The sequence below is a fragment of the Thermobia domestica genome, chromosome 7 (genome assembly GCF_964235325.1).
Source record: "Thermobia domestica chromosome 7, izTheDome1.hap1.1, whole genome shotgun sequence".
NCBI lineage: Eukaryota > Metazoa > Arthropoda > Insecta > Zygentoma > Lepismatidae > Thermobia > Thermobia domestica.
Window position 1 is genome coordinate 53488483 of NC_137460.1, and position 13379 is coordinate 53501861.

A 13379-nucleotide genomic window follows, 5' to 3' on the forward strand; every position below is an offset into this window, starting at 1 on the left:
TCGCGGGTGAAGCACTAACTTTTTGAATCTGTACCCATAAATCTAAAGGCCTACCTGAACTAGAAATTAGAGGAATACAAATATTCTCTGATTTTTGTATACTTATTTCTGATTTTCTCTTTATTTTAAGCGTCTGTCTGTAGATGATATAACATTTTAGATGATGACAATTATATATATATATATATTTTGTTTAATACTTACTATGAATATATTTGAATAATTTTATTAGAACAAAAGATCCTTCATTAAATTTACATTAAAAGTAACTTAGACAAAGCGGAATTTTGTTATAAGTACATAGCTTTATTCAAAAATACAGAGATTGCAAAAGCTAAGTTCGTGTTTATGCTTTAATTATGGTCAGTTTGGTTACTTCATAGCGCACCTGCAAAAATAGCAAATTGATCATTGTGGACCTGCAAAGAAGAGTGATGTATTTTCTATGAATCTTCTTTTCACCAAAAATTACCACGGAAATTAGTAAAAAGAGAGCAAACTATGTTCTACATTACGTGGAGTTTTGAGTTTGACAACAGTTACGTTTTTGGAACAGAATTTAAATAGCATTACTGAACTAAATGAAGACATTGTGAGTTTCACTTACGTAAGTTTTTATATAGATATTTGTATTTGTATTTGTATTTTAGACATGTAGTTTTATTTATTTTTTTTTTTTTTTAACTTTAAATCAAAATTACACATCATACACGGTGAGCACAGAAACAGTCCCAGGTTTCAAATTAGTGTAAATTTAATATGCGAAGGAATATTTTGCTGAAATTTTGAACAATGATAAACTCAAAAAGTTTTTGTAGCAATAATTGAAATCACAAACACTCGATGTGCGCGCCACCTGTAACGCGGGAAATATCGAGGCGGTAATTTAGCTCCAACCACACGTTGTGAAGCATATCCGGTGTAATGGAGTTGACAGCATCACTGAAGCGTTCTTGGAGATCGTTCAGAGTTGCGGGTAGTGGAGGTGCATACACTTTGTCCTTCACAAATTCCCACAGAAAGAAGTCAAACAGTGAGGTCAGGTGATCTTGGAGGCCACTTGCAAAGAACTTGATCATTGACTCCAGTGCGCCCTATCCATCGGTCTGGGAGGTTCTCGTTTAGAAACCTACGTACAGCACGATGCCAGTGTGGCGGCGCTCCATCTTGTTGTAGAACGAAGTCGTCTATCTCTGCATTACTAAGTTGCGGAATCAACCAGTTACGTAGCAATGCTAAGTAACTTTCACCTGTAATTGTTTGTTCCTGAAAGAAGAACGGACTGTGCACCCGACGCTCTGATACTGCACAAAAAACATTGATTTTCGGTGAGTCACGTTCCACATTTACAGTTGCATGAGGATTTTGGGTTCCCATATCCTTACATTGTGTCTATTCACCTTTCCACTTAAGTGAAATGTTGCCTCATCGCTGAAAATGATCTTCGTCAGAAAGTTTTCGTCGTCCTGAAATTTTGCATAGTCTCACAGAACTCATGGCGCTTTACCTTGTCTTGTGGGTATAACTTCTGAACCAACTGCAGTCGGTACGGGTAACACCGCAAACGCTTGCGTAAGATCTTGCTTACTGTTATTTGTGGCATCTGCAACTCTCTGCTAGCTTTACGTGTAGACTTCTGTGGGCTGTGTATGAAGGCTGCTCTTACGCGCTCCACAGTTTCCTCGGAGACTGGACGTCGCCCTGAATGTCCTTTTCTTTGATCACAAATGCATCCCGTCTCAATAAACGTTCTATGCCACTTCACAATGGATTTGTGTGTGGGTGGATCAGCATTAAATTGTCGTTTGAAATCACGCTGCACTCTCACAAAACTGCTTGTTTTTGCAAATTGTATAACGCACCAGCTTCGTTGCTGTGGGGTGAACGCCATTTTCGATGTTACTGCCCTCTAGCTGCCCTGGTCAGAACTAGGATTCTGAAAAGACAGATAGGAAAATACTTTGAGTTTACTGAGCTCTTTACAAAATTTCATGTAAATATTCAATTAAATGTTAATTATATGGCACTTTAAAATCAGATACTGTTTCTGTGCTCACGCTGTATATTAAGGATAGCAGTTTTTCTCAAGAAATGTGAACATTTTCGACTCAAACAAGTATCTAAGTGGGACCAGTGGAATGTTACAGTCACAATCGAAATCATCGTCTCGAAGAAAGTAAATCATGTCACGATTTAATGAGTAATTTTTAATTTTTCATTTACTTCAAAAGCTGGTTATACTTCGGTATGTTGTGTATTCAAGAAGTTTTGTCGAAGAAATGTGAATTTGTCGCTGCACACGTAATTGTTTTCTCTACAACGGTGATTGAAATATACATCTGTTATGAAAAAAAATTACAATACATTTGGAGATTTATTTGAAATTATCATACCACGTTTATGCTCCGAGGCTAAGGGACACTGTCATAATAATAATAATAAATTAAATGGTGGATTGAAGAAAATGAGAACGGGAGAACTCCTAAGAAAACTCACGCACAAAGTATCTGTCCACCATCACTTTGCTTTGAGTTCCATTATAAACACTGGTTACAGGTTAAAGTACCCTTTCGCCAATTTGAGAAACTTAGGTGAAATCATCATCATAGGTATTCTGCTCTTACTGGCAGGTCACTTGCAGCAGCTGGGAAGCTTCCATGCTCCAGAGTCCTCCCCTAACCTCTTCGTCTTCACGTATGATCTTTGTTTTTATATCATCCGTTAATTGTAGTTTCTTTCGCCCCCTCCTTCTTTCACGCCACCATACCCTCTAGAACGTCCCTCGTGATACAATTTCTTCTTAGGGAATGTCCCAACAAGTTTCTCTTCCTCTTCTTAACAATATCTAAAAGTGTTCTTTTCTCCCCCACCATTTCTCACACACTCATTCGTTTTCCGCTCGACTCAACTAATTCTTTCCATTCTTCTCCACATCCACATTTCGAAGGCTTCCAGTCGTTTTTCATCGCTTTTACATGTCCACGTTTCTGCTCCATACAGTACAACACTCCACACGAAGCATTTTATGAGTCTTTTTCTCAACTCTTTATTCAAGGTCCCACAAGAAAGACTTTTCTTCCTCCTAAAGGCTTCCTTCGCCATTCCTAAATTGTGATCTTCCGATCTTGCTTTTACTTCACGTTCGCACTTCATGTCATTACAAAGAATACTACCCAGATATCGAAAACTATTCACTTGTTCTATTTTCTCCCCTCCCACTTTTATATTTGTCACAGACCTCTCCGTTCCAATCACCATGGCTTTTGTCTTTCTAACACTTATTTTCATCCCATATTCTTCAAAGCCCAGCCTCAGGTTTTCTAACATTTTATTGATTTCCTTTTCAGATTCTGCAACAAGCGCCATATCGTCTGCAAATATTATGAATCTAATCATTCTACCTCCTACCGAAATGCCGTCATCATGTACATTATTTTTCACTATCTCTTCTAGATTAAATTCTAGATTCAACCTTAAATAGTGTTGGCGAGAGGCAGCATCCTTGTCGAACTCTCCTTCCAATTGCACACTCTTCCGTCAGTTCTTTCCAGGGTTTGAAAAAAAACTTTTTTTTTTTTGAAAAAGCACAACCCACCTAGGCCCAATGGTTTTTAGTTTTTTTTTTTTCGAAATATTTCAGTGTCTTTGGGGTAAAAGTGTTAAAATGTGATTTATATTTTCAAGATTATTATTGTCACAACTTGCAATTTTCTATTGACAGCTGTTTTGAAAAATATGGCCGCCATTTTGAAATTTTACATTGGATCGCCAAGAAAATCTATACAGCAAATTTACAATGTCTCGTGCTTCTACTCTCAAAACTAAGTTCGAAAAATTGCACCCTGTAGCGTGGATAACAGCTATTTTGAAATTTTACGTTGAATTGCCGCCAAAATATGTACAGGTAATTTAGAGTACCTCGTGCTTCTACTCTGAAAATTTAAACTTATAAGATCGAAAGTGGTACACCAGGAGGCGGATCGACTCCAAATCGGGGGGCGGTCAGAGCTCATGGAGGTGAAATATTCGTCTAATGATCTAAAGGACGAATGAACAAATGTAGATCAAATCATCCAGAAGCCTCAGTGACATTCGCCAAATGTTTTGTTGAAGTTCACTTCCGATACTTTGTGCGTTCAATTACGGGAATTTCCCGAGCACTTGTTGTAAGACTGTTCTTGCCAGAAAATTAATTTAGAACAATTAAAGATATAATTCTTACTTTATAAAGTGTTTCAAAATGTCTTAATGAAATTAAATATTTTCCAGCGTAAAATAAATGGTTTTATTGTTGAAATATTCACTTCCGATGCTTTGTGTGTTCAACTGCGTGAATCTCCCGAGTACTTCTTTCACGACAGTTTTTTTCCTCGAAAATGCAGCTTTCTTTACTGGGCAGCCTGGTCCGGAAGCGGACGTATCCCTAATTGGTGTTTTCTGACGGTTTTAGGACGTTAATGGACATTCGTACCTAGAGATGCTTAATGAGTGGTTGATGCCTCAACTGGGAGAAAATGGTATCAAAGACACTATAGTGATACAGCAGGATGGAGCACTAGCGCATTTCGCTATTCACGTGCGCAGTTACCTGAATCAGACATTTCCTGGTCGCTGGATTGGAAGAGGTTGTGCATTTTCACTAGCTCCCTTTGCCTGGCCTCCAAGAAGTCCCGATCTGACGACACCAGACAATGCTCTCTGGGGTTTCATAAAGTTACAAACACTCGATATCACACAACGCAGGAATTACGAGCAGCTGTGGAACACGCCTTCACCCTCGTGACTCCAGAGTATCTCCGCAAAACATCTGCGAGAACTTGGCGCAGACTTCAGCTGTGCTACGACATGGATAGTGATCATACCGATGTTTATGACTCTTAAGACTTCAAGTAACTGTGTGCAGACATTCTACCATAACTAACATTATACTGTTGAAAATAACGGGGATACGCCCATTTTCGGACCATCCTGTACATCGAAACTTCAACTAGTACGGAATTTTAAATTGAGCACTTGAAATAGTAAGTGTTACGTAGTCTTCGGAACTCCGAACATTCAGCTTTTAAATTTGACAAGAATTTTTATGCTATTGCTGGTGTTGATTCTACAGAATGCTTATTTGAAGAGAAGCAACAAATAACTGAACTATTGTTGTTGGAAAACCAAATTTCAGTGAAGAATACTTGTGTTACGATCAAAGGCAATAAAAACAATCCTACTAGTTTTACTAATGCACTACATATTTATTGACAGTATCAGCACCAATGGCTTTAAACCCGTCAAACATATAAGGGATAACGTCTCTCGGCGTCGCCAAGCACAATATTCATGGAAAGTATTTTCTAAAATATAAAATTGCATATTTTACTTCAAACAGGCTATAAGCATAATCCATACATTAATTTGCTCTATAATTATATCAAGCTAAGGTAAGGTTTCGTATTCATTCAGAACTTTATAAAGATCTTATGTTGAAAGGTGTTTTATACCTTAAAGCGAAAGCATCTAATTCGCCCAAGGAAAGACCAAAATCAGATAAAAATGACTTTCAGTGTGACCAACAATATACCAACAAAAAGCTCAAAAACCCAGGTGGGTCCAATCCAAAAAAAACACCGGATTTTTTCGGGCTGGGCCCACTTGGGCAAACCCTGCTCCACAGACTCAGAGATTAATTTTAGTCTCACCTCCCATAAGACATTGTTCCAAAATTCCTGACTCTTGTTGACATGTTCTCCAAACTGAAGTTGTAACTTACGGTTCTTACGACTTATAAATTACCTTTTTTGAGGTATTCGACCATGGTAGCCGTATTTGTGTAGCACTCGACGAATCGTCTATGTTTACTTTCTTACCTGTAGCACTTGCTTGGGGATTTTTTTTTCTGTTGCATAATCACTCTCTCGTCCTTCTCACTTAACTTTTTCGAATTTCTTGGTTTATTTCTCACTGAACCACTATACTTAAACTTATTTACTACATATTGAACTGTTGTGTATCTTATTCCTATTAATTGCCCTATTTTTCTTAACGCTAGCTTTACGATTGTCTCTGACTTTCTCTCCGAGCTCTACTCTTCCCCATTTCTAAAAGGTTTATTTACCTGTGTACATCACATTTAACACCAGCAGTTAGTATGTCTTTTTTGTGTATGCCACGCTAGCTCTGCTAGTGTTTATTTTTTTAACGTGTGAGAAATAAATTGTACGAATAACAATATGTCGTAAATTCGGGAGTTCTCACATGTTTCCTTTTCCTTTTCTGCCCTTCTATAGTGTCCTTGTTTTGACCCTGTTCTGCACTCGGTAGGTATGTCTATCAGGTCCTACCTTGCTTGGGGACAAGCAATCTGCTGTCAATTTTACCACAAATATGTTCCATACATAGTGTTTTTCTTTTCAATTAAGGTGTGTGCGAAGAATGTGACGTTTATGCCATCTGCAAAATTTTCGACTTTGAGCTTCTACATTAACACAGTCATGAGCGCTACAAAACTTAAATAACTTAGCTTCTTCAGAATAATCACTATTTCAAGTACATCAGCACTGCAATTCTGAAGCTAGAGTAAGCAAGAAAAAAGGAAAAGGAGTTACCAGAAATAGCGTATCATACTTTAGTATCTGAAAGTTTGTACAAAAATTTGAATTGAATGGAAGTTATGCTTAAAAAGAAGTTTATTCAAATGTAATACTGTAGCAATTACAAGACATTGTATAGGCTATACAAAATCAATTGATACAATATATATGTATAGTTAAGCCGTAAGGAAACCACCATTACAGTCGATTATAATATTCAGCATTTTTCTTGGGAAGGAAATCGGAGAAATACAAATATTGCTGTTTCAATTTCAGCATTACAGATCTAATTCATTTTGCGTATTGCTGTTTTATAGAATATTTCTCTCTCAAAGAGATCACTTAGGAACTACAGATAAAAAACAAAATCGTCGCAAACAACTTGTAAGCATGTCATTTTTATATAATACTGCTTCAATGCACATTCGTTCATAGTACGTTTTTAAATCGCAACATTTAACAATACATACCTAAAATACTGAGGGATTAAAATGTCACCGTACAAAATTACAGATAACAAGACATTTAATCCTTTTCTTAAGTGTGTCTCACTTCACTGGGTTTTACACATTTGAATCATTTTACTATTACATATCTTGGAGAATCACTCAAAATGTGTTGTTTTATCCTTACATATTTGAATACTTCTTAACTCTTTAATAATCGGTTAACAGACTGAATTCTTAATACATTCTTCCGGAAACGTTTGACTTACAAGAAAACAACCTGAAAAGAACCTATAAAATCCACTGATATGTTTGTCCAAAATGTTAGCTATTAATCATCTGGGTCCTAAGTGAAAACTACTACGCCTATGCAGTTTCTTCTCTCGGAGGGAAAGATATTCCTTGCGAATAGCACTCGAACGAAGTTCCAATATATGATTTACTTTCTGTACGATTTCATGAGCTATTTCACTATCCGCCTCGAAGTCATGATGCTTGTAACTATGTTCAGCATGATATACTAGACGAAATTGCGCGCGCTTTGCATATTTAGTGTCTGTCAAATCACAAGCAGCAACACAATCCATGTCATATGTGGCAGCCTTGTGACGTGCCCAGAATTTGGCGCCTACTTTCTGCTGCACTGGGTCTATTTCCACTTTTTCGCCTGATATTCCTGAAGAGAGAAAAAAAAATTAAAATATGACTTTAGGATTCACTTTAAAAATGGCACAGCAATTAGCATCATAATACACTGACAGTATTTATTTATTTAAATGTAAGAAGTTTCTGAAATAGTTATGTCATTTTAAACTTAGGATTAATAGTGGGAACAAGTAGACATTTCAGTAGTAGACCAGGGCTTATTTAAAGGTATAATTTCAACTTGTGGCTGATGGGAGATCGAGTAAAAACTAGGAAAGTGTCGAAACAGGTATCCAGACCCAAAAAATTCGAGCCCGGATTTTCCTGATTGCAAAGTAAGAGATTTTTAGCAATATTATTTTTTAACACTGAATTTTTACTACAGATGACTTTACTAAGAGTGAAAATGTGCAACTGAATAGGTGATTAAACCCGAGTTTCCGACTTAGCGTGCTGATGAATTAACAATACATTACTCTGTGTTCTCCTCAGGGTTGGCTGATTTAACCCTTCCCCCCCCCCAAAAAAAAAAAAAACGAAAAACGAAAAATGTTCGTAAAATCTTGATGAACACATACTTGTGGAACGAAAAGTGTTCGTAAAATCTTGATGAACACATACTTGTGGGTTATCACGTTTCACTTCAGTATATTATTCGTATTATATTCAGACCTAAACTTCCCATTCATTACTCAGAGATTATACTACAAAAGCAACTTTTTTATATATAAGTTTAAGAAGTGTTTTATATAAGTGTTTCTTTTGTGATTTTCTATAATTTATTATTATTGTTATGCAACTGCAATCACAGAAAAATTCTAAATATTGTTTCATTTTAATAATGTTTACTATTGATAAAATACATTGAAATGGCGTACTTTTTTTAAGAGGGGTCATACAAACTCCAAGAGAGGCATTTATTGACATCAGAAGTATCGTTGGTGTCTATGTATAAATGGGTCAGAGCCAAAGTGGACTCAAATGATTCGTATCTTCATTCACTTTTCTTACTGATATGCAAATTAAGTCGTCGTATTTCTTTAACTTGGACTAATAAAGGTCGTAGTGAACTAACTTGGACTAAATTAGTTTTTCTGTACTCTGCAGTATTTTGAAATTGTCCATATGTAATTCTGTATAATGGTTTCACTTTTGCAACTGTTTATCTTTTTGTCCTTCTGAAATGACTCGACAATTATATTAACAATTATGTAAAGATTAGTACATGAGTGAGTCGGCAGATGTATCACATTTGTGGTCAATTAGTCCCGGTTTCAAGTTCAAATGGAGGAGAATTTCTCTTGGAGTAAGACGAGAAGCGGTTTGGATTCGGCTTTAAGCTTATGTGATCCCTTCCAGCCCAACCCTATTGTTGCATAATAACACCAAGGCGAAACAAACTTATTCCTGTCCATATGTGATATAAATACATAGAGAAAATTATTTAAACAAACAAACAAACAAAAAAAAAAAAAAAAACTGATTTAAACAAAAAACCGGGTTTAAAATAAAGTTTTTTTTTCTTTTTGGTTTTTCAATAAAAATCATGGTTTTTGCCAACCCTGGTTTTCCGGGACAGCCTCTCACTCACTCGAGGGCAATGTCCTATATCTTAGCACGACAGATTCATCACACCTGACATCTGTTATGCTTAAATAAATTAAAACTGCCTTAGAATAAATGCTTCAACGGTTGAAGTATATTGTATAGTTGTGTAAAATGTAGCGCGCCGCCTTCAAATATAAGCATATGTGGCTGCTCGAGAAAAAAAAAAAAAAAAAAAAAAAAAAGTAACGCAACGGAACGTAAGTTAAAAATTCAGGTTTAAAATCCTGTTCTAGTCGTTAATTTTCACTCTGCAATTTCACGATACATTAAGTGTTACGTACATTCAATACTGAAAGTGCTATCCTTTTCCGAAAATATTTTTCCAAATTAACTGAGCTAGAATTGTTAGAATTCAACTTTGGTAGTACGTGTTGCCGAAAAAGCCGAACTTGGATTTACGGGGTATCATTTGAAGTGAAGCTACAGGTAAACAGAACTCTAAAATTAGAAAAAAAATTCATGAATTCAGAAGATTATAGCCCTAAGGGTGGTTAACTTTTCTGGAAGTGTATAGTACATTTTCTTCTAAGAATTTAAAGTCAATTTTTTATGTACATTACACTAAAGTAAAACTCTTCGCTTTTTTCCAAGCGACTATGCTTACAGTGTGTATACTCTTTATTTATAGATACCCAATTTATACTACAATAATATATTCAGAGCTACTTTTATAATAAAATCCATTCAATTCTTATTATTCGTTAGCAACAAACTTAATTCGGATTATTTGTACACAACTTAAACTGAAGGTAAAAAACAGGTCATGATTCAAAGTTATACTATATGTTAAATAGAGTTACGTCCTAGAAAAACAAGAATTACATTCCTTTAACATTCTTCCTTCCCAGTAACCTTAAATGCAAATCATTATATCAGGACCATAAATTCATCTCTAAATACAGATCAACGAAATATGATATAACCATGGTACAATGTCACTGATCATTTCAAAAATAAAAAAACATCAATAACTTAAATATCACGAATATTCTGGAAGATGTAACCGTAGACACCTTATTTCCTATATATTTTGAATAAACTCTACTTTTCCTATACATTTGACTTTTCTTTGGTCTAAACTTTCATTAATCATTCGTTTGAAGAGCTTTGCAAGATCAAAAGTATTAGGTACAAAAATAAACTGGATTTAAAAAATATAAATCTTACCTAAATGAATTTCAGTCTTGGCGCGAACTTTATTCAAGATGTACACTCGATATGACTGATATAATGGTGCTTCCATAACTGACATTTGACATTTCATAGCAGATTCGTCTTCACACATTAACGCTGGTCGTTTGCCTATAAATAAACATATTTATGGTTATACCTAGGAAGTTGTTTACCGATGTACTTGAACAATTCAAATATTATATATACAGAGTGTTAATGAGCTATAGCGACAAACTGTAAGAGGTGATTCCTTGCATCAAAATAAGAGAAAAAGTTCATATGGACCTATGGAGAAAAGTGCATAGTTTCAGAGCTAGGGCTGTCCAAAATCGCGAAAAAGTCAAATTTCAACAGGCCCTATTTAGAATTCTAGAAACTGTGGGTGGTGGTCCTTATCAGCGTAAAGGAAGTCACGCATACGCAGTCCAAAAATGCATATTTCATTAATATTTAGTGGGTGTACAGAGTATTCCATACTGGGTGAAATTCTCAGACATGCCATCAACCGAGTTTTGAGATATGCTTTATCTTTATGATTGGTTCAAAGTAAGCAAACGTTAAATCTTGATACCAGTAAACACAGAATCCTTTGGTGCGATGTCGGAAGTAAGGATCTCAGCAACACGATTTTTCGTACTGGGGAAAACGTATGCTGCAATGTTTTCTTATAAGTGAAGAAAACGTGAAATTTACCTTGACCAAATACATCGCATCACACATTATTCCGAACACAGAAAAACATGGAGTTACCGGTTTCTAACACTTCCGACTTCCTCCGAAGCATTGGATGTTCATTGTGGTTCAAGGATTACCTTCTGCTTGGTTTGAACCCTCCTTGAAATCAGGGTTGTCTGGAAACTCTATTGAGAGCATATCTGAGAATTAAACCATATAGGGAATACCCTGTATACCTGTTAAAAATTGGCGAAATATGCACTTTTGGATTGTGTATGCGTGGCTTCCTTTACGCTGATAAGGACCACCATCCACAGTTTCTGGAATTCGAAATAGGGCCTGTTGAAATTTGGCTTTTTCGCGATTTTGGACAGCCCTAGCTCTGAAACTATGCATTTTTCGCGCCATAGGTCCATATGAACTTTTTGTCTTATTTTGATGTAAGGAATCACCTCTTACAGTTTGTCGGTATAGTTCATTAACACCCTGTATATATATTGCCCCCCAGAAAGCAGAAAGGTGCTAAGCGCCACAATGAAGAAGAGCATCAAATTTCTCAGAAAAGCATAAAAACGAATGAAACACTAATTCCGTTTCTTTCTTCTAGAATTCAGTTTTCACTGCAGACCTTTCATATTGTTTCCTGCCACTTCTTTCTGCACAACATTAAACATGAAATGGGTAGTCAGGATATGCACTTAGTTGGAAATCAAAGAAAATGGCGCTTAGCACCTTTCTGCTTTCTTCGGGCGATATATAATAAACCCAATAAATAAATTCGGAAAAGTTGTATAAAAAAATTCAAAACTTCGACAAAGGTTATGCTTCTTTGTTATTTTTTGGTAGTGTTCTAGAACTATTATCAGATAAGCCGCCACGCCTGCCTCGCGAACAGAATGCTGAGAATCAACGAAACAAGATGGTAGCACCCTTGCAGTTTTGCACCAACGTGGAGCAGCGGAGTATCATTAGATTTCTGTTAGCTGAAGGGTTCGCCGTCGGATGGCAGTGCAATGTGGTGAAAGTCGAACACAAGTGTACGAGTGAGCAGGTAAGTTCAAACGGGGTGTAACAAGTGTTAAAAATTCGCCACGCCCAGGCCGTCTGTCTATGCAGTCACGGAGAACATCATCACACTCAGCTCCTCTAAATGATCGAACATCAACTGTGTTAGATTGTCTTCTATCTACTAAAACGTGATCGATTTGATTCTGTTTTATCATCTTGTGAGGTCCAAGTACATTTATGAACGTCGCGATGTGGGAATTTTGTACTCTTCATAATAAGGTTTTTCGATATGCAAAGTTCATGAGTCGAACGACGTTATCATTACTTTCCTTATGCAGACTTTCATTTCCTATGATGGGTTTGAAAAAAAATCCACTCGTCGTATCTTCCCACTGAAATCCCCTAATAGAATTTTCAAATGGTACAGGTGGAGTCGGTCAAATACCCGTTCTACTTTTTGTAAAAATTGTCCTTATATCGTCATCCTTATCTTCTGTTGGGTTATGCACATTTAGGACAATAATATCGCACCACCGACCCTGAAGAGTAATGTAAGAAAATCTAACATTAACAAATCTAACACGTTTAATTGCTGATGCTTATACATTGTTCAGCGTAAGCTCTAAACTCCAATAAACAAAATATTTGTATCCTTCCGCTTGTCACAAATACGATTGGCTAGTGATGTATCACTCCCACTCCCCACGGGGAGGAGCAAATTATACACGTGCATTTTGACAATACTGTCTCGTGTTGTCCAGATACTTACAGCAGCAGCAGAAAAGAAACTCGAAATATATATATATATATATATATATATATATATATATATATATATATATATATATATATATATATACATATATATAAATGAATTTAGCTCGTAAACAATTGTTGTTTAGTGAATAAAGGTTTGCCTTCTTGGTGTTTCACCACAACACTCGCGGAACCGGGATTCATGCCAGTCATCTTTCAGACTTTAAAAGCACAACACCCGTCCACAGTTGAGTTGGCGCCATAATTACTGCGCATGCTTAGTGTTTATTTCTATTGTTTCATTAGCCACACTCGATTGCAGTATTATTAGATAGTTCGTATTATATTTTTGTCATTCATAATAATATAGCAGTTTTATATGAAGCTTCATAGTAAAAGTACAAGCGTCGGTAGGACAACAGCAAATCAGCGAGATTTAGTTTCACGTGGCTTTGTTTATCGCAGTTTAGAGCTTACGCCGAACAATGTA

The 13379-nt window shown here is 36.1% G+C and overlaps 1 protein-coding gene across 1 annotated transcript in view; it reads right to left on the reverse strand.

Annotated features, from left to right (window-relative positions):
* Positions 1–6656: 6656 nt before the first annotated feature.
* The window catches only part of Sin1 (SAPK-interacting protein 1), a 49215-nt gene continuing 42492 nt past the window's right edge, over positions 6657–13379 (reverse strand). Inside the window, exons 9-10 of the mRNA XM_081764670.1 lie at positions 10445–10579; positions 6657–7700 (exon numbers count right to left, since the gene is read on the reverse strand). Of these exons, the coding sequence (XP_081620796.1) occupies positions 7360–7700; positions 10445–10579 (476 nt within the window). The 3' untranslated portion in view covers positions 6657–7359. The remainder of the gene's footprint in view (positions 7701–10444; positions 10580–13379) is intronic.